Below are 23,943 nucleotides of genomic sequence, written 5' to 3' on the forward strand. Positions count from 1 at the left end.
ACATTTGGTGCTTTTTCGCGGTTTAACCGGGTATTACTAGGCCTTTATATAAACTGACTGTGCAACATAATGAAGTTGCTCAAATTGTTAATGCACCCAAGGTGTCATGGAAAGAAAGACTGACATTTTATGTGTGGGTGCGTTTATCACAGACAGCCTTGGCTCCAATATTATCGCCCAATGATGTCCTGATAATACACCTGTAAAGCTGTGATATAGGTGATGTTTTTTTGCAGCATGATAATGAACATTATAAATTAAGTTATTTTCGTGGTATAACGCACTATTTGGATATTTGCACCAAAAGCCCTTGGAAGTAATAGAAACCAGCCCCCTTCACTTACCAATCACGGATGCCGTAATAAAAGCCTTCGGAAGTATTATGGAAAGTCCATAAAACTTTGACCCAGTTGATGGTTGTGATTGTAAACAAAGCAACTGGTCTTAATATACTCCCACATGGATTACCTTATTTGATTGCACTTTGACTAGACATTGCAAATGTCCTAATATTTTTAAATGTTTTGAACCAATGTCTTTTCCATTGACATAAACGTAAATTTCAATCAATTTTAATGATATGTAATTCATTAAAATGTGTTTTTTAAAGCTTTAAAACTGTTAAATGATTCCAATATAGTGTCATGAAAATCATGAAATATACTCAAAAGTTTTAATTATTTCATGTTTTGCGCATGTCATCGAATGGTTATGAAATAATTAATATAATCCTTTGCTTAATTTGTGACAACATGCATCATGGCACAATATTATAACTGTTAACTAAAGTATAGTTTTGTCTACTTAATTGTTAAAATTACGTTAATTCCAAGTACTTTCCTCACGTTTATAAAATGTGCTTTATCGCTTGAACATGAAAACATGATATTGTATCTGCTAACATTTGTTGATTATTAGTGATTCTTTTAATATATGGATATAAAGCAAAAACAAGCTAGAACCGTACACACACATTCCTTAATTAATATGCGCACTGATGTTAATTAATGGTTGGTAAAATTCAGTAGAATTTATGCCAGTTGCTTCCGTTGGTTTATTCAAATGTCTCTTTTGGGCAATGTCTTTGCTGCAAGTACAAGTGGTAATTGGACTTATCATTTTTCTAATTTAAGTAATGATGATAACAAAATATAGATGAGTTGACTTGAATGACTTCTGACGTCATTGCCTGGCAGTATGCGCACGCATCACCTCAAATTGCATTGTTTTTTTTTGCCTGGTTGTATGCGCGCGCATCATATTTTGCTTTAATAAGGATATTTAACAGTGTGGTGGTTGTATGCGGTTCGCTCAAGCATATCGATATACTAGTCCCTTGCCTTTGTTGATAAACATTGAGGTCGACTCATCTATATAGGACAGCATTAATTTTGCTGCTGTTATGTGTTAGTGGTAGATGTTTTGAGTATTTTTTTAAAAATTTGCAATATCGGTTATATTACATAAAACATATTACAATATCTCATATCAGTGAATCCTCGTGCCTTCTCGTTGCTCCACTTACCGTGTTATATCAGGATATATATCCATTGGTTGGGTTTCGAAACAATAAAGTTATTCTCTAAATAACTCTTGAAGAAATATATGACGGCCAAAGTAATTTTAACACTCCATATCGCGTAACATACAACACAAAACGAAAAGATTTAATAGCACACACAAAGAAACAAAGAACCATCTTGAAAAAAAAGCCTTTATTTCAATTGGAATTGCGCGTTAAATAGCTCAGTGCAGAAACAAAGTCACATCTGAGAAACATATTACCGATTAGGAGCACACTTAAAGGCCCATTCAGTGATTACAGTGAAAGTGTAAAAAAGTTACACACGCAATTGTGTATAAATTGCTGAAAAGTGAAGGATAAGTCATCAAGATTGAAAATTGAAAACAGCAGCATTGACAAAGTTGAAGCCCAATTCAAATACATTTAGCTAATTTCTCTTCTTAAGTAGAGAAATGAAGTAGAGTCATGTAATATGGCTTATTTTGTCTAATACCCGGCTTTCGGCTTAACCACTAGCTGGCTATGTTAGCACATCTATACACTAACAAAACGTGAATCTGAATTTTTATGATTTTTACGATCCTCCGGATGAGCAAATTTCTGAATAGGCCTTTAATTATTTGAACACAATATTTCTCAGGCATAAAATTTGTTTTATTCATCAGGAGGTTTCATTTGCGTTTCCTCACTTACGGGAAACCACGACCTTTTGATGTATTTTTTAAGTACATTTTCTTTGTTTATTTTAGTTCACGGATTATAGTTTTGATATGATCAATTCTTGGAATATTGTTTTATAATATTCAAACCACCTGCTTAGGATGGCGAGGTTTGGGATTAATGATAGCTTTCGGGCTTTAATTATCTCTCCATGAGTAACTTTTCAAGATCATAGACTTACAAAATATATCGCTGTATTAAGAATATTTAAAGGAGTCATTAAAGATACGTCTTCCCTAAGATATGCTTTTTATTCAAGGTACATCTGTTTTTCACAATCACATACCTTCAATGTTCAAATTAATATTTTGTGTAATTCGAGCGTACCGTGATAATTGCCAGGTACCTGATCTAAGATTAGCGCTATCGGCATTTATCGGTTCAATGCGTGTTCTGTAGTGTGATAATGTGCCATATTTACCACCGGATAGGTGTTCCTGACGTAATAAAGTATTCATCACTACATGCTTATACCGAAAACGTTTCATCTCGCAAACATTCTATCTTTGTTTAATCTTCTTAGAAATTCAAACAGATTGGATGTTGGACTAGTTAGAAATGTACAACTTGTGTAAGTCATTCGATCATCCACATGACTGTCTGGAATGATGTTAAAGGAGTATAAATGTCATTATGGTGCTTTTCTATTATTTTGAACAATATACATGAAATAAGTTTTTTCGTCAACAGTGACAGACACAACGATATGATGGAACACGTGTTTTTTGTCATTCATGACGTAATCTTGAATAAAATTTGATCATTCTCTTTTGGGTTTCGTAACATAAGCCTCTTACGTGCAGTTATTGAGTACACCCAAATCAATTGTTCTTTCTTTACAATAGTCATCGGGTTCTACATACAAAGACACGCTTATTTGACTGCCACAAAAAACATTGCATGAGATGATAAGGTTTTTATTGTACAATTAGATGTTGTTGTGGTTTTTTTAAAATCTATATTCGCCCAATTTTGAAACATTTTTGGATATTTGCAAATTACCATTTCCTCCTATTTCCCTTTTGCTTCTTTTGGGATATCTTGTTTAGGAGGGTGTTTAGAGTCAGTAGAGAGATTGCGAAGAGGCGTTCACTGCAAACGCCATACGGGTTACGTATTACGACATTGTGCGGTAGAACGCCATAGTGCCGTTCACAGTCTCCTACACAGCCAGTTTGTGTCGGTCCTAACGCTCGTCGTTCCTAGTATGTTCGTAATAGCCGCATACAGTCTGAACCGAGACTACATGTAAACGCAATTGCAAAGCTCATGGTGGCGCTATGTTGAGACAAATATGTCTACCAAAAAACGTTTCAGAACGTAAAAAGGGGCCAACGTTTAAAAAATCTTTCCTGTGTGGCTTTTCACCCTTTTTAAAACCCATACGAAGTCATCTATAGTATTATCTAACTATGTATGTGACTAGGGTCAAACGTACAAAAGGTTTTAATAACATTCAAAAAACATTTTGTTCAAAACTTGCTGCAAAACATTTTAACATAATAGACTTAAGTACACACAATGTTTGGCAAATGATATTTTACTATATATAGCATTTCGAATTTTGGTTTAAAATGTATTATTTTTTCATTATAACACGTTTTCATGTTTTTTATAAACCGACATTGATATGTTATCAAAATGTTTAAACTAAAACCAAAAACATATGCATTGTCATGTTTTAAAAAGATTTTGGTGTTTGCTGAATAGTATGCATAAGCAAAACACTTTGACAGCTGTTTAATGCAACGAAATAGCAATGGCGAAAAATGACGTTGCACGGACTGCTGTCCTCCGTCCAAAACAGACAATCATACCGCATTATGTCGTAAGACGACACGATCTTGCATAAAACGTCTCTTCGCAAGCTGATTTTTGGACGGCATTTTCCACACACAAATGAATAGGCAATCTGGCCGTTCGAATTCGCGTCGAAGAAAATCGAAGTTTATTTACTTCTTCTTGTCTATACTAGGTCAAATTGTAACCCCCAAAATGGATTTTATTACATATCGGACTCTACTTGTTCTTTTTGGATACTCTGTTTCGCTTCATAACACGACAAACATAACATTTTTCTGCATTTTGTAATGCGTTTTTTTGTCATTTTTGTCATGCTACCAACCGCAACGTAACCGCCTTACGGGAATTCCACGGCTGACCAATTCACAATGGATTTCACCCTTTTAGAGGGCATACTAACTAGTTTTCGACTAATGTAGCATGCAGTTGGCGTTCCCGTATCGCGTTTCACGTAAATTTCGCAATCTCTCTACTAGCAAGCAAAAACCATTGGTGTTCCATTTTTTTGTTTAGGTGCACCATTTATGTCAGTACCTTAATGGACTAATGTACATCCTTTCACTGATTACCTTATCACAAATTAAAATTCGGCGTCGGAAGAAATTTCAAATTTTTCTCATATGTGACTGGACACTACAAATCAGCCGTAAAGTCGGCCCGGTCAATTTTGTTTTATTTCGTGTTTAGAAAATATATCATAAGCTTTAAAATAGTATATCATTTGACTTCAAACGATATCCAGAAGCGGGGTTATGGTTTGTTGAACTCTGCTCCTTCAACAAAATGGTACCTTTTTTCGGTTCTACATGTATCTCTTTCTCCACATTGCAGGTAATAAAGTCATAATTGGCGGTCATTTCAAATCATCCCCAAGTCAACGAGGTTCATGAATGTTCTCTCATTGTTATTGTTGGTTATACATACCTAGACAAAATACAATGCAATTGTAACCCACCACTTGAACAGGATTTAGCCAAAGCAAACAAAGACTAGAGCTATTTAATGATTCTATAATGTAGTCTGTAGAAGATTATTATCCTCTTCAGCAATAGGATTATTGATTCGTTTAAACGATATCAAATGAGAACATGTCGCGCCTAATTGATACACCTATGAATACGACCTTCACGCAAATTTTGCACTGTATCTCAGAATACAATTTGCTGAGTTTATGGCTCATTCTTAGTGTCCACTCACATATAACAATTAATCTGCTAATTATTACGTATTCAGGTGTTTGATCTCCTTATTGAATACGTCAGGACATCGCCCTCCTTGTCCATCGTAGAAGTGTTTTGTTAAGAATTATGCATATATTTGTAACTGGAATTACAATAACATACATGAACAGAATAAATTGTTAATCGAATTTTTGTTATTGTATAAATGACGGAACTAGTGACCGTGAATAAACTCACTAATTTAAGGGAAATTAGACAGAACCTTCAATCACTAATTAACTAATTAACCACCTTAAAAGCGCAAGAGAAATTAAGAAATATTAACTTGTGTCGTAAGTTTTTTGCTTTGTGCTTGCCAAGTGTGACCTTACATCAATAAACATATTTCTAATGAGACGAGGACCATTTGATTATCTTTGTTCCCATTTTGTTTGTACTAAAAGTTATTTCCCAGAACATTTGGCCGATTGATGTTTAGTATCAAAATAGGTAATTTCTTTAAAATGTTCATTCTTCTAACTTATATTCCCAGACATAATGAAATATCGCCCTCTCTGAAAAGACGTTTCATTATTTACTAATCCTAACTCTAAACTCTAAACTCCTACACTAATCCTAGCCCTAACCCTAATCTCTTACCCTAATCCTAACCCTGAACCACTAACACTAACCCTTAATTTTGAGTGGTGTCCCGTATTCTGCAATTACACCCTGCAAGCTTAAATTTACCGTAGCGGGCGTAAGTCATAACTAGTTTGCGTTTTGATACTACATACAGACAAATTTAAAACAGTTATTAACAGTACGATGCCTCATAGCGATCTTTTTAGGTTAACCCTGTTGAAAAGTAAATATGATCTATCAACTATTATGTGTGAGAAATGCCATGGGTCAGTACATGTCATAATATTATTTGGTTACGAACTTTCATATCTGGTGAGATATTTAGGGCAAATTTATCAAACAAAAATGTCAGAAACAATAGCTATTGGACATTTGTTATACATACCGTAAACAACAATTTTCCGTGTAGATTTAGTATCAGCAAGTTTCACTATTACTCACTACACTTTGATTTGGTTCCCAAATAAAATGTTTTCTATATATGTGACCGTACACCACGAATGAGCCGTAAATGTCCTCAATTGTATTCTGAGTTACAGTGTAAAATGGGCAAGAAGGTCGTATTCATAGGTACCTCAATTTGGTGGTACGTGTACCTCATATAATGTGATACACGTAGCACCAAATTGAAATACCTATGAATATGACCTTCATGCCCATTTTACACTGTAACTCAGAATACAATTGAGGACATTTACGGCTCATTCGTGGTGTACGGTCACATATTAATTGTGTCTGGCACTGTTTTACGCCTTGTTAGGGTGAAGCATATATGCCGCCCCCTTTTTTCATTATTTTAATATTTTAATTGGCCGCCTAGACACAGTGAGAGAGTTATCATGGGGACTTTAGTTGAGATTGCCTGAGTGCCAACCGTGAACCTGATTTTATTCTCTCTCAAAATGTTCATATGTCAGTTTGCTCGTACCCTCAAAACGTCATTAAATTATAATTTCCGATCCTTGCATATATTAATTGTCTCTCGCATTGTCTTGCGCCCTGCTAGGGTGAAGCATATCGATATAGGCCGCCTCCTTCTGCATTGTTTTCTGTCGGGTTTACAAATGTATATACTCACCACAAGAATCATTTTTTTCACAACACATTTGAACATTTTACTGGCTTCATTCTTCAAACCCCTAAACAATTTGGAAACCTATTTCGATCATTTGAAATAAATTATCATAATTAAGACATGAAGTTACAAATTGGGTAGAAGTAAATTAGTTTGATAGTATTAAAGGTAACTGTTTGTCTTGACTTGTAATAATGGCTCCAACATCTCGATAAATGTTTAAATGAATATCATGTCCTTTGATTATTCTGCGTAGGAAATGTTATGATTTGGATCAAAGATGCTTCGTAAATTTCAAATCTCGATGGATTGCTGTTTTACGACTTGTACTTGTTTTTATTCGGTTTACGTAAACAAGAGAAAGAGAGTAATTTGTTCCATCAAATATTATTATGTCATTTTAAACTGTTGATAATATGTATCATCCCCGGTACTCCAAGCAATAACGATTAAACATTTTTCACACTTTTACTACAACTCAACACAATAACGATGAAATATTTTGTACAGATAATACGACTTATCATAAAACAATTTGAAGATTTAATATTTCGATGGATAATTCGTCCACACTACAAAATAATACTATCTTACATTCCCGCCTTATTTTAACAGAAATCAGAAGGTTATGTTATGATTAAAACGATGATCCCCATCGGAGTCCCCCGCGTCAATAGGATTACATATCCGTCCACACACGCAAAACGTTATAATCTTTCCCGCGTTATTTATTCCCGCCACGAGGATATCTATACCTTCAGCGTGGGCCAATCCCGGTACAGAAATACACAGACGACAAAGCGCGCGAATCAGGTATCTTACAACTTTTTCTCATCGTGGATGTTTTTATCGTATTTTCCTTACAGATTTTGGAAGACATTGTGTGAAGTGTGTTTGAATATAATGGGAGAGGCGCAACACACATGTATTGGAGCTATATGGTGGCGAATTCCTTCCTATGGCGGCATCAGATTATATGCTTTATTTCTACTATGTTTCTACCTCACAATCTGTTCGATTTTATGCCCTCCAGTCGCGTCACAAAGATCAGGCGGACCAAATTGGAAAAAACCGGGATGCCATTTAGTCGGTAAGTACATTTATTTAATTAATAGAAATATTTTCAAAAAAGTAATTACTGAAGCTAAAGATTTAAATGACAAATTTGTGCTCGGGTCAAACGTAGTGCTACTTTTGACGGAAACTGCCGATTAAATCGGCCAATATGTTGGCGAATGGTTCCTTGCTAGTATACTAAAATAATATAAACAAACAAATAAATAATTAAGAATAGGGTTTACATAATATTATCAAGGAGCTCAATACCCTTCAGTCGTTTGAAGAATCCAATTATCAAGCTACTTAATAGTAAAGATCGCAATTATATCTCTTTGATTCAAAATAATAGTGAAACTGACAAATTCGTTCTCAAGTACCATGAGTACGGTTGTTTAAAATATGTAAATAGGTTTTGATCGCTTATTGAAATCATATTACCGGCAAAAATGAAGCTTAATGATTGCAGTATTTATTATGTATTTATAAACATCGTCGAAAGAGTAGGAAAGTATTAAATATGCTACAAAATATATTAAAGTGTATTTTCAAATCTATACAGCGCATCCTCCATTCAGTCATGTATATCATTGAGTTTATCACCATTTACATCAATACAATGTTTGAATAGCATATCTTAAGGGCAGTAAGGGAAAATGATTCTTATACGCAGGGTTCACTGGAACGCCGATTCTATTGATGAAAATGCTACTCTTTAGTTCGGCGTGTTAAAGAAAAACTGGTATAAATTTGCGTCATCGATGAGGCTGACAGGTGAAATCTGTAGCGTAATTGAAGAACTGTGATCAAAACTGTAGAAATTCACCTTTTTGTTATTTTTCCCTTCAGATGAAAATTCACAATGTTGTTGTAACAATGTAAACACTAGAAAATGCACAAGTCCATTTTGGACAATTATTTGAGATATGCATTTTTAAAATTAATTTCTTTTAAAAATACTGTTGTATAATTATTACCAAAAGGTGGTATTTATATGACACTTGATAGGGGTATAATTTTAGCATAGACTGTAAAAGTGTCAGTCTATGGTTATAGAATATGTAAATTGGTACTAAATATTCAAAATACACGATGAGTTTTATCATGAGGGTATAAACAAGAGGATTATGTTTTGTGAAATATGGACATGCTATACCTCATATGACGTTTGGTTGTCAAATTATTGCTCTTTATCTGTATAAACCAAGCATGAATATTGATTTTCAAAAGTCTAAATCTACATGAATAACAGAAACTGTGAATGTATTATTTAGTTTAGTTTTGTGTTTTCTCTTCCCATTTCAATTCATCCTTCTAATTGTGCTTGATCTTTCATTACATCACTTGTTCCTAAGTTGTAGACAAACTTCACTCATTAGTAATATCCGCTATCACCAATTGAGAGGGGTTTGTGTACGTGATATGTGTTTGGGTCTTTACGTCACATTAGTGGGTATACGATGCACTCAGAATATCCCCGGTGTGGGGAAAGGCATTAATGTAACCGTACAAAAGATGATCTCCCGGCCCCTCCTTAATAGTGCAACGTAATGCATAAATGAATACTCTATAATTTATGTTCTGTACCATTCAATGATCACGATTAAGAACCTCACCTCAGAGAAACGAAGAGTAGGGCAGTTGGTCATCTTTTGTATGGTTACATTAATGACCTTCCCACCCCCGGGGATACATGGAGGGCATCTTATACCCACTAATGTGACGTATAGACCCAAACTCACGTCACATACACAAACCTACCCCAATATGTGACTTGACCTTGACCGTGGTGACGTTTGAAAAATGGCTTCAATGGTGATGGCGGATATTTGTAATGAGTGAATTTTGTCTGCAGCTTAGGGAACACGTGATGTAAGATCAAGCACAATTATCAATAATATTATAATCATATCCTATGTTTTTAAAAATGCTGATATATTCATCTGATCCTTTAATTCTTTTGAGGAGTGTATATACCTCTGCTTTTGCGTATCTTTCTACATTCTTTTCTTCCTCTTGTCCCAACATATACATGAAATTACGAATAGGATTATTTTCCTGAAAGGTTCACATGTCTTCTGCAAAACAGAATCTTCGAAATGTGTATTCAGACCTGACCAATTAATTTCAACAAGAGCAAAATTGGGTCATAGTTCCGATTCTAACACAAACGACGGACACTGCACTTCAGTACATGAGCGAGCTAATGTGATTAGAAGTCCGTTTTCCAATTAAAACAAGGGAGTTAATTGGTCTTGTCTAAAAAATATGTCAGAAACTGTATTAGGTATGCAAGGGACATCCATAAAGATCTGCATCAACCCAAATTTTGACTGCTTTCACAGTGATGTAAAATGCTTTAAATTTGCGTTATATTTTGCTATGTTATGCCTGGCGTCAAACCATTTCATCCTTGTGCGATTGTGCCCCAGCCACGCGCCCTCCTATTAAAACAATTGAACCATGTTACTGACGTGCCTGTTCCCTGTCTTTCAGTTCTTATAACACATTGATTTTCTAGCCAACCTTGACAAGAAGTTATATAAATGAAGAGTTGTATTTCACGAGGCGTTGTTTTCGAGAGAGAAAAACCTGTCACAGGGTAACTGCAATTCATGAATGCATAAAGGTCTCCAAATATATTAAGCTTGTAAAGACTTACAGATCTTATACTTTATTAAACTTTCATACACATATAAATATCAGATTGGCGTTACGAGTCCGATCAACAACCCCATCCCCACATCTCCATCTCCAATACAGGTCGTGCACCTAACTGACCAATGAAAATGTATATATTTTCTCATTGATCCTGTGGGCTGAAAGGTGTTTTGTTTCGATTTCGAAAAATGTGTCGAAAGTTGGCTCACCTACTTATTATCAGTCATTTGTGGCTTTCATAGCAATTCGCCGTCGAAGTGATGTAATAATTGGATTACACTATCATAGCAATAGATGAATACGAATACAATTTTTGAATATATCGCCCTGCACTACAAGCAGGTTGCACCCATCACATGTACATGTCTGCAATCATAGATTGAATACAATGCCGCTCTTTTCTTTGACATCTATGATTCAATGCATAAGTACCGCGTGAACGTTGTAGTGCAGGGCGATCTATTTAAAAATTGTATTCATCTATTGCTATGGTAGTTAATCCTGTTACATCGTCACTTCGATGGCGAATAGAAAATGAAATACATCGATGAAACTCTATAGGCGGGGAATGTGGGTCAAGGTCATTAAACCATACAAGGTGCAAATAGCATAGTGATGAAATCGGACCATCCGCCTTTAATGTCTTGTAGCAGCTATTACTCGCTAGAATCTACCAAAGCTATAAGCCATTATAGACGTGACTTATGTCCTTCCACAAGCAATAAAATTGTTTCGATTATGTTTTAATGTCATACTGGAATCTTCAATTTTCTTGTAGTTATTGATTGCCCGCCTGGCAAATGCTCCTTGCATCACCTGCCAGATACAGGGCAACAGACGGTCAAACGAAATTAAAAAATGTTTTCCTCCGGGTGGTCGACATTTTGAGTTCCTAGGAGATAGGGGCCATAGAATATATCATACATTTTGTTCGTATATTCTTAGTTTAGCTGCTGAAGTGAAGTCGCAATGCGTAAGATAAAATAAGGTAATCATAATATCTTTACAATTGGTTACACTGTTAAAATTGTTTCTCAATGCTCCAACGTATCTTGCAATCAGACATATTTGCAATAGAAAAAAGAAATAGAAAAACATGGCTGAAAACAAAATCAAAGACACGTCCTGTAAAACATTTTGTAGACAATTGCCCAGCAAGATGTTCAAATTAACGACAAAAAGTCTTCATCTAAGACCAGTCTGAAATGCAAGACGTATCATTTGACTCCAGATTTTAGACATGATCTTGATTCTGTGTTTTCTGGTTAGACATGACTCGCTGGAAGAAATGTCTCAATTACGCATACGTCGTATCTGAGGTTGTGTCCTCTTCAACCACGAAATTATGTTTCTCTATAAACCCATTACATTGTGCAAAACAATATTGCCAAGCGCTTGCCAAGGCAATATTTTTTAAGTGTAAAATCCACACATTGACAACAATTGCCATGCCAACGTTACCAATTGAATTATATACAATAGCTTGAAATTCATCGTAGAACAATTACTGGTGACTCGGTACTTAAGGGAATGGTTTTTCTGATAGATATTATTTGTGGTGTGATCAAGCAAAATCTGTTTCAAGTCGGGCATATTCAATTTTCAGTTCTCTACATGATTGTATAAGGCAGGTTTCAAAGCTACATGTTGCAGAAAACCCCATAGAAATTAAACATTTAGTTCCAAAGATATGAACAGTTGAAGTGTTTCCAAAACAAAAGACAGTAAAAGAAATAAATTTCTTTGTTTGGCTGTATCTAAAAATCAATGTTTCCGACTTCAGACTGATTTGGCTTGATCACATCACATTTATACTATCCTCCTAATGTGTTTCATTTCCTAAGTAGCAATGGTTTCCCCATTCAAATTAGGAGTAAAATTAAAGCAATTCAATACAAACCAATGGCAGGTTTGACTGACCTTAACCTCTACTTCTGTCCTCTGTCCACTGAAGTGAAGACCACAGTATCTTCTTAGTTAATTATACGTAGATACTGCATTTCGCTTTAGGAATAGTGTTATTAAACAGTAAATATCTGCCTTGCTATATCAAAACATAGTATCTGCTATGTTCAGTGGTTCAGGTAAATAAATCAATAAAAAAACAATAAGATGAAAAAAAAAGGATAATAGGCGCTATCAACCTAAAAAAAATATGATATGTACAATTTTTAAACATATTTGACAATTTTCCGCCCTTTTTTCTTTAATAATTCTTAAATAATAAACCATTCTTTATTTGCCGCCCACATCCTGTTACCCATTTCTTTTTGCCGCCCAAAGCCCCCCCTATATACCCACATGATGTTGATTACTTGTAGATGCTGCATTATTACTTGGGGAGGAAAATAAGAAATCTGTTTTTTTTAGTTAGGAGGGTAGATTTATACAGAGGACAATTTATAGGAGAAAAATCTGCCTACATTTATACTTTAAATCATCTCGTGAAATGTAATTGACGAGTGCGAGTAACATTTCTTTTACGTTTAATTTGTGTTAAAGTTTCAATTCAATTCCCAATTCAAATATCATTTATTTCATAACACCAATCAAAACAATACAATATTATATCAGGCAACAAATCAAAATACAGAATATAGCACCGTTAACCAAATTATAGATGATAAACGATGATGTATTTGTGTAACATATCTATCATATCGAAAATTCTCGAAAAGAAGCAATGAGGTTCAGTACGGTATGTAAAGAAGTACTTTAAAATCAATACGAATTTATCGTGTACGTACCACGAGTTAACAACACGCTCAATCGAGTTAAACGTTTCCTGGCCTTAGATATAAGTCAAGCTCGTCAGATGCATGTTATTTTATATTTTGTTCATTATAGTATCAAATCTGTCGATTATACATTTCTTGAAGTGTTAACATTTCACTCTATTAGCATTAAACCAGATAATTCCATTCGATCTTGGAGAAGTGTCAATTTGCCAAAATATTTCTAATAATGATGTGGCTGGGTGTTCATTAGGTTATTAACACAATATTCAAAATTCGGATTATTTTTGTCATATCTGGAATCATTACCACAAGAAACTGCTGACAAAAAGTTATTTAATGACATTACAGTAAGTATGTACCACAGGGAAGGTAAAATGGAGCCAATAAAATGTTAGCAATTGCAGGGCGGATATTACGCGTTTAAACTTAGTTACTAGTATACTTTTGCCTTATGATCTAGGACCCGGTGTCAACATGTGCACATGCACTCCTATTACCCTAATTTCATAATTGCCGCAGATTTAGAAAGCACATACGGCCTAAAGGCAACATTGGTAAACGCGGCGTTAAGTCAACACCTGTACATAGGTATCTCGCACCGACAAAGGTTGCCATACCTAGAGAATTACCTACTTATAGTGACAAGTATACTTCCACAAAGAAAAAATCTAAATCCCCGATGGTGAAAGTACATGAGGTATGCAATATGCAGTTAGCTGGAGCACTGGGTCGTGAGGTATGCAATATGCAGTTAGCTGGAGGACTGGGTTGAGAACAAATTCACAATTCCTTAGAAATATTAGTTAAAGTTGCCATTGGGAACTGGTACCTGCCATTCAAAGCCAATACCGACCCAAAGTAAAAAATATGATGCGTCTTGGAGTATTATTTTACCTATTTAGGAATAAAAAGTGGGTTACCGATTTAATTTGTTGCCACATCTTGACTCCACAGGCGTCTTGTCGGAATGTTCGTCTACCATGAAAAAATATTTGCTCGAGACGCTTCTCAGGTTTGTAATATACGATGTGTATTTAACCACTGGGAAAATCCCGGGGAAAATAAAAATGTCTATTTGTATATTGAGGAAACGATTTGTTGCAAGCATCACTATTGTGTAATGTAAAGTCATGCATACTTTTCGGTAGAACATACTTGGTTACTATGATATGTAAAAAAGTTAACTAATTTGGGAAAGACTAAAAAAATAATGTGTTTATTTGTAAAATGATGATGATGATGATGATGATAATGATGATGATGATGATGATGATGATGATGATGATGATGTTTTTTGATTTATATCATTATAGCGCCATCTATAGTTTGATATATTCGATGTATTTTTGTGGACGAATTGGTACTGGGGTGAAGTCTTCCGAATTTATCCCGATTTCATTCTATGACTACCCGAAACTCACGTGTCGTGAAAAATTTCGATATTGGTGGCTACCATAAAGACGCTGTTTTTCAATATTTCTCAGGAAATACATCGATTTGAAGCGTCAAATTGCAGGATGATATAATGAGAAAAATACGATTAATTTTCTGATATCAAAAACTCATCAATAATTAGAAAAATTTGGTGGATGATGCTGTTGATCGTGTTACGGACCTTTAAGTTCTCTTGTTGAGTATGTCGTGAGTTGAATATTTCATTCTGAAACGGAAAGCTTACATATAGTAACATAATATTGTAACAGTAGTAACGATACTTCCGGTTTAATTGAAACATATCAATTCACAAAGTATAACATTAATTTTGCGTATTATGAATTATGAGTATAATGTTGTTATTTCTGCAGTGTTTAATGGTAGTTTTCGTTGCAACAATAGTTTTTCATGTTAAATACTGGTATCCACAATTGGATTCATACGATTTAATTTCCCGCCTATGGCAGTAGAAGTTATTGACCTGAATGCATCCGTTCAATTCTGATTATTATGGTCAAGTTTGGACCTTTTATTAGACCAGAATTGAGACAGGATCAAATATGAGTTGAATTACGAATTTAATACAAAGAATGCAGGTTTATCGTTATGATTGCAAAAACTCTAATAGCTGCTATGTGTTAAATTATGTACAATGCAATATATCATATTGTACATATTTAACACGTAGCAGCACGAGGTTTTACTAGAATAGCGACGTAATATATTTCTTGTCTTGGCTAATATCAAGTTGATTTAAATTAAAATCTAGTCAACTGGACTTTAATACTATTTATTGACTGGCGACGTTTCACATCCTATCCTGGATGCTTCCTCAAGCCGTCTGATTTTTCGGCGGCGATTGGTCAGTGACCCGTGACGGGATCACAGAACTGAGACGTCGAGGGATCTTTTGGATAGCAGAAATGTAGGCCCCCGACAAGTTGTGGCGCAGACCTCCTCCTCTGTTCAAAGAGGGCTCCTCCCGCTTCACATAAACAGCCTCTTTCACACCTCTTTCAAACCACCGCGATTCTCTGTCCAATATGACAACGTCCTTGTTATCGAATGTGTGGTTGTGACCCCGTCACGGGTCACTGACCAATCGCCGCCGAAAAATCAGACGGCTTGAGGAAGCATCCAGGATAGGATGTGAAACGTCGCCAGTCAATAAATAGTAAGTCCAGTTGACTAGATTTTAATTTAAATCAACTTGATACTTTATATACCTGGATGACTGAGAACATACACAAATATGTCTTGGCTAATAGTAATACTATTTGGCAGATATGAAGAGTTGGAATGATGTCAATGGTATTTCACTGCAGATAAGACGGTACATTGTTTCATTTCCAATGTTACCTTTTCTTAGATAACCACTTTAACGTTATAATACAAAACTTTAATTCGAGAATTCCATGATCAAAGGTTATCATGTTTGTTAATCCTAAAGTTTTCTTCCAACCGATACTAAAATACGTCTCTAGTCATAAGAGTTTGGAAAATGTTTACGACACATAGCTACTTGTGGTTGTAAGTCAACATGCCAAAAGTTAAATTTGGGGTTCCACAAAATGAAATAAAACAAACAAACAGATGAAATGCCCTGATTTTGATGGCAATGGTCGCATAGTGTAGCTCTTTCATATCAAGTCTAATAAAGAATAGTTTGCATTACTTAGATATGACTCGGTGTCTCAAAAGTATTAAAAAGTACACACCACTAGGTTCGATGGTATACCTTGGCTTAAGATGGTGGCTTATTTATGTTCTTGCTAAAATGGACCAAAATGTTTGCCTCAAATTTGGACAGAGTTATTTGGTGGTTTATTTGCGTTTGAGTGTTCGAATGCTCTTAGTAGAAACCTTGAATTTGAGATATGGAAGGCAGAATAGCCTTCTGTCTCTTGAACCCCTGATAATGGTAGATATATAGCAAACAAGAAGAAGACAGAGAAAAGGACAATACAAAGGAACCACAATAAAGAGTTGGTATAAAATAAGCAAAATATGAACAGAAGACAAGTTTAGAAAAAACCCTAAAACATTGAATCAGAGAAAAACACGAGCAATGATCAAAATGAAAATAAAGAAGACAAAAGAAAACAAAGAGAACAAAAGAGCTATTATGAGGTTGAAATAAAGATAAAAGAATAAATAAAAGGTACCTAGGATAAGAACAGTTACTCACATGATAAGGAACGTGACATACGATCGATCTCCATTTAAAACCTAAACAGAAAACAATTACATATATATTGAAAGAAAGTAATTGCATTTTGGTATGTGTAAAAGTGATGAGGCGTTTGACCATGTATAATATGAAATGCACTTTGTTTTTTATTTGATTTTGAGTTAACACTAAATATTTACAAGTTCATCGGCCTCTTAGTAAGATATTTTCTTATTTTGTTACAACGTATAATTAAGATTATTTGCATGTGAGTATTGAAAATAACTGACTGCTTCTCATATTGAGATGAGATTGTATCAGTTTTAATTAAAAACGACAGTATTTAAAAAATGCGAGCACCTGGAATAGTTTACATAAATGAACAAGAATTAATGATATCATATACTGCGAACAGAAAGTATCCGACCACTTAGAAACAAAAACAATATCTTCAAGACACTATAAATTGCACAATAAGGTAGTCGATAGACAGAGAATTTTGTTCTGTGTACTTCGATACCTTATTTGGTACGATACGATATTATTCCACTAAGCTGTAGTCATTTGAATGACAAATGGTCGAGGTTCAAAAGTGACAAATTTAGATATGTCCTCCTTCAAGGCTAATTCTGCTACCTTTTGTTACCGGCTCAATAAAGCGTGGCGGATAGGCCGAAATACTTGCTCCGCTGTGATCAATATGTGCATGCGAGGGAAAAGTAAATGCAATTTTTGTCACTTTTGAAAGGCTCTCTTCAAATTGTTATAAAGTATGAAAATAAAGTCATATCGTACTGAATGAGGTATCAAAATACGCAGAACATCTATCGGCTACTTTATTTTGCAGTAGTGTCTTTTTAATGGTAAAAGTATTCGGAAAGTTTTTGGGCACAGTATATGAAAAGGGCACATCTCTGATCAAATACATTTTGAACAAACAATTTTTAGTTTTGAAATCGAAATTGCGGAAGAGATATGTTGGGACTAAAGGTATGGTATGCAATTCAAATACGATATACGCACTTTGATGACAACTTTTATAGTTTTTACATAATTCTAAAGCAAAGGTAGTTTCAGTACAGTTTGCTTTAACGCTTAAGTCGTGTGAAACTAATCACATGCTTCACAATTCTAAAAGTATAATGAGGAGTCTTTATAGTACAGAGGTGTGGAAGTAAGCCTAAAGGAATGTTGTAAATAGTTAAAAAGGCTTGATCGGCAAAACTGGTTTGTCACACCTGTTCAGTAGCTACAAGATTACCACTATTACAGATTCACGAGGTCCGTTCATTTATCATAATTAGCTATACAGCAAATATAGGACTACGAAAATGGAAATTTAGATTTGACAGCTGAAGTACAAAACTGAAACGTACGGCTACAGTGCTAAACAATTCGCTTATATTAGTTAATAATTCAGAAATACTTTACAAGTCCTTTACAGGATCAGAACCAAATGAATAAAACTTAAAATATTTCAAAAAAAATGTAAAAAGGCAAAAAAGCCAAAATATTAGTATGCTTCATCAATCCCCTCTTTGCCTCCTTTACCTCTGGTAAGATGATAGGCGAAGGAGCCTTTTTTCTGTCCCTTACTCCCTTAAATGAGGGTCAATGATGGTCCTAAGACTACACAAGTCATGTGGTGGCTTACTTTGAGCGTTTTATTCCGGGGTTTTAAAGCACCAACTCCGTACCCCTGACAATTATTAATTAAGCATACAATCATGAATGATTCGATACGGATTTACGAGCCTTGAACGGAAATATGTCACATTATTCTTGTATGTTTAACCAGGATATTGAAAAGTCTAGTTTGTGATCGAAACTCACCTGAAAGACACCCGGATTTAAAAATGGAAAACATAGTAAACATGTCATGTTACGTTGTGCGCAATTGGCGCGAAGAGTGTTTACATTACGATCATTGATTGCTTCAAGGGTCCAGGCATTTTATATGCAAATTTCCGATTACTACGCCCGCTTTCATTAATTCCTGTCAAAAATAAAGGTCATATCGGGGGTCATTATGAGTATTACGTGTTGAACATCGTCTGCTCTTGAACAACTCATTGTGTATCCTTGTATATCCTATAATGTGTATTCAGAGGAAGTATCAACTTCATAGGGAAAATAGGTTTCAATTTAATACGACCATTGAACTTAAACGTATTAAGTACGAAAATCCGATCCGAGAACAGTCGTATTATTCGTAAAATTTACACTTTCAAACGTCTCAAACACATTTGCCTCAGGAAAATCATCAAGAGCGCTCTTAACAAGTTTATTTTCCATCTTCATAGTAAACCGATGTCTAAGATTTGCTGGAGTAATTGCCCGTTATGAGGGCACATCCTGATATTGAGATAATTATTAGCAGATAAATTGGTAACGTAAGCAAAACAAACTTGAAAGTAGGCGAAGAGAGAATATTCCATATTCGCACAAATTGAGAAGACATTTTTATATGCGCTCGTATGATACCGAAATTCGATATGTTTTGTTGTTGAACGGTAAGCTGATCTCTTTTATTATCAAAAAGAATATAAAACTTATATAACCCTAGTTCACAGCATGAACAAAATTATCATTCATAGTATCTTTTATGTTACTTAATGTTTATTACTTGATATGTTACTGTTTATAGAAAAATGTTATATAATATGATTCTGGCAGGACAAAGCTAAAGAAACAGTATTCATGGTATTAGATTTTACCTTTTTAAAAGTCGTCTGAAGATGCTAAATGTAAAATACATTTTGTTATAAATTCTTTTATATATTCGAACCTAATAAAATATTCCGCTTTCCAGCGTTCCTCTCTGGCTAAATATTTAACTGCCTTGGGTGCGTCGTGCTAGTATTACGAAATTTGCCGGTTCGAATCCGACCAGATGCACTGTGTTTTTTCAACGTTTATTTATACACTGGTTGCTAGGTGTGAATATTAAAATGTATTCAAAGGCTTTTGACGTCCAAAATTGAAATTGCTACAAACATGACAAACAACAATAGTTTTGTTACGGTTGTTTTTGAGATAATTGGACAAGAACTCTTGACAAAATTGGATATGTTTGTGTGGGAATTATTAGAGCTAGACGGTGAGATTTCACTGGACAGTCACTGTGTTGTTAATGATATTAGTGTTAATGATATATTTGATCAATTTACTATAGACGAATCCGACGAGCCAAGTGATGGTCAGGATTATGTCGGCCATAGCTGGGGGACATCCGCGCCAAACTAGCTTAGTTCGTTTTGATTGCGATCCAAGGCGCCCACTATCGCGTAGCACATTGGAGCGCGTAGTACTTGCGCCGCGTCACGGGACCAGTAAACGTTGCACGCCTATGATACTGGCGTCGCGTAAAATGGATAGATGGCCCCAGCTATGACCGCCAGTGAGGTGTAGGAATGTGGCTCGTCAGATTCATCTATAGAATAAATCGTACAATGTATTTGTATTTAGTAAATGGGAATGGGATTGGAGACATGTTAAAAAGTTTATTTTTTTTGTTCCTAGGTATTTATAAATAATATTATGTTATAGTATAGTGAGCTATCCTTTCAAAATAGTGCCTATTGCTTAGACTTAGACCACGACAGTTCTTCTGCGATGAACCAAACCTGCCTGGTTATCAAATTAATCATTATCGGTTATCTCCGAATTTGACAGGTGCTAATTGATGCAATAACATTAAAACATCAATTAGTATCTGTCAAAATTCAGAGATAACCTTGTCAATGATTAATTTGATAACCAGGTAGGTTTGGTTCACCCCAGAAGAACTGCTTTCTCTTTACGTAACCCACAATAATCGTTACTAGATTGAATCGTCAAGTGATTCTATATGCCCGTCCAAATTCCATGGCGAGACCCAAAATAACATCTAATACGAAGAATATTAATTTCATGTGAAAAGGGAAGGCGCGTGACTTATGCAACTTTAACGATCATGAACAAGATCAAGTGAACATCACGATACGGTGTTTGATTTGAAATGTCAAAATTGGTTTATGAGTTACAGTTCTCAATTTATTATATTCAGAATATTTTCTACATCGTATAAAATACTGTCATATAATTACGTTTTTGAGGTTACGTTACACTGTAAAAATGTACAGTAGGATAAACAATAAAATATTGGTAGTTAAGGGGAAAGTAACAATATTTGAGGTTTAAAAAAACAATGTGCAAATTTGATTCTTCAGGCCTCTGTTGACTGAATTGAGATTTGTTGAATTCTTTCAAACTTGAAGGAGATATTCTGTACAAAATATTTTGATCAACTGACCACCAAACGATCAGCATAGGCCGAGTTGATTCACACTGGAAGTACTAACTGCTAGCGTTGGTGTTTACTGCCATTGCCGAATTCGACAGCCTTACTTGTCGTGTGATTAATTTTAGGATGTTTTGGATCGGCAAATTGCTGATTACCCCTTTAACATTCTTACTATCAACGCTATCCTGTAAATATCTGTAAATTCTACAAACAAATACTAAATTGCACTATATTTTACAGTATTGTCAAGTTGTAAATCTGAGAATTTTAATTAACCCTATTTTTTTAATATTTTCAAAATAAGAACGCAACAACATGAGTTGTAAACCTCTTTTACACTCAAGTTAATGTTGCACACACTGCTATGGAAATGGACAATCGTAATTAGGCCCCTCTCAGTGCCAATGATCTCATTTCTATTCGAATTCTTATGCATCATAGATTACAATGTCTGACTAATGATACGCATTTCGTGTTCATAAATGCGGAAATGTGTTCACTCTAACATGTAATCTGCGTCTACATAATATAGCCTCTCTGTATCTAACGGAAGGCCCGCTGTATACTTTTATTCGACGTAGCAACACGTTATTATATATTTTTGAAAACGATCATTTACCTTTTTTCAACAAAATCTGTCATTTTATGGAGAATTTACTAAACATGTCTTGACAAATGTGTGATTTTAATGTATTTTGATGTCTGAAAGGTAGCCAATTGGCTACCTTATTGATGTTTGAAAGTAACCAATTGGCTGTCCAATTCGCTACTTTTTGGGAGCAAGGCAAAAGGTAGCCAATTGGCTACAATGTTAGCATGTGCGGTTGGTATTAGAGAATGAGGCGATTACTGTTGTAACAGTTTTATATGTTTATGAAATTCTCCGTCGCCAACCACTCACATTTTGGTAGAGAACATATATATTGTCCTCACTAATGTGTTCAAATATATGTTTTCCAGTTCAAATGAGAGTAAATTAAATTTTCTGTCACACAAAGCAATTCATTACCTGTTTTGTCTTTAGAGAGGAAGCCCACCAGAGCAGTTCTTCTGGGGTGAACCAAACCTGCATGGTTATCAAATTAATCAGTGATAAGGTTATCTCCGAATTTCACAGGCGCTAATTGATGCAATAACATTAAAACATCAATTATCATCTGTCAAATTCAGAGATAACCTTGTCAATGATTAATTTGATAACCAGGCAGGTTTGGTTCACCCCAGAAGAACTGCTCTGGCGGGGCTTCCTCTATAAGAACAGTGTGATTAAAACATCTGCCTTCCTTAATCAAAGCACAGTACCCAGCAAACACAAAATTGGTTTAAAAAAAAGTTATAAACGCGGCTTAGATTTTGATCAAAACCTTTTAAAAACATTGAAAGGGGTGTGACCGATCTACATCCTAATATTCCATTTTTCTTTACAAACATTTTTGTATCAGAAGAAAATTTTTCTTCTGATGGTGGTAACAAAACGTGGGGCATTGTTATAAATGGTTTTGCTTCTCATATCAAAACCGGGAGGCTGGAGCAATACAACTCAAAAATATGGAAACTTATTGTTGTAATGTAAGATAGAAAAAAGAGTGTAAAACAATTGAATACCTCAGAAGAAGAAGGGCCCAAGTCCATCTCTATACTTGTCTGAAAATGCTGAGTCTTACTCATTTCGGTAAAATGGTGGAGTTAGGCCCTTCTTAGGTATTCAATTGAACCAAGTCCCTTTACATGTTGGGTTATATATTAAAGATCATGAAAATGTTTTTAAAATGATAAAACACTACAACTCCATTTTAAACATGTTGTCAAAATTTATTGTTAACTATTTTTGACAAATATTTTTAGCAAATAATAAAGTTTACTTCGAGGACTGTTGAATATAATAAATATCAAATTTCAAAAACATTAAAATTATCATTGATATCAGAATACAATTCGATATGTCTGATGTGCTCTCATGTCTCACAAAAATATTGTGCAAACGTTGCTAAAAAACGCCAATTTCCTAAAAAAGTGGGTAATGGTGAATATAACGGACGAGGACACAAAGCACATCAAGGATCAATAAATGATACAAGAGGATACCTTGAGCATGGTACACCAACTTGATGCGGGGGAACAAGTAAAATACAGACTAGACAGTACGCAGCAGAGGGACAAAAAATGTAGGCATTAGAAGTAGGTATAGTTCGATAGCCAAAAATTACCAATTCCAAGGCCCACAGAATTGCTAAACCTGCAAAAACAACATGGATCAATGGGAGTACAAAAGTGCACTAGAACAAGTGATGAAAAACACTGTGCACATTAAGCAGACACGATAAACCAAACATACAATGTGGGCACAAAAACAGGCAAAGTTGGATGGCCAAAAAATGCCAATTCCAGAGCCCACAGAAGTGTTAGGAAAACAGTACAAAAGTACACTGGAGTTGTTAGCAGTTAAAAAACAATAGGAAACAAAAGAAAATACTTCCTTCCTTTGGCTATATCTCAAAATCAATATTTCCGACTTCCGACTGATTTTGCTAGATCACATTGCATTTGTATAATAATGCATTTTTGCTGTTGAGGGCATATTTAAGGGAGGAAAATTCCATTAAATATTTTAGATTTCTTTAAACCATCCTCTTATATGTAATTGACGAATGTGTTTCTTTTACGTTGATTA

General features: G+C 34.9%; 1 protein-coding gene across 1 annotated transcript in view; it reads left to right on the forward strand.

Moving 5' to 3' along the window:
* Positions 1–23,943, forward strand: part of LOC140157305 (thyrostimulin alpha-2 subunit-like) — a 196,026-nt gene that overhangs the window by 131,562 nt on the left and 40,521 nt on the right. The window contains exon 2 of the mRNA XM_072180485.1: positions 7,795–8,018. Coding sequence (XP_072036586.1) covers positions 7,832–8,018 — 187 coding nt within the window. The 5' untranslated portion in view covers positions 7,795–7,831. The remainder of the gene's footprint in view (positions 1–7,794; positions 8,019–23,943) is intronic.

Source organism: Amphiura filiformis, chromosome 1 (genome assembly GCF_039555335.1).
Source record: "Amphiura filiformis chromosome 1, Afil_fr2py, whole genome shotgun sequence".
Lineage (NCBI taxonomy): Eukaryota > Metazoa > Echinodermata > Ophiuroidea > Amphilepidida > Amphiuridae > Amphiura > Amphiura filiformis.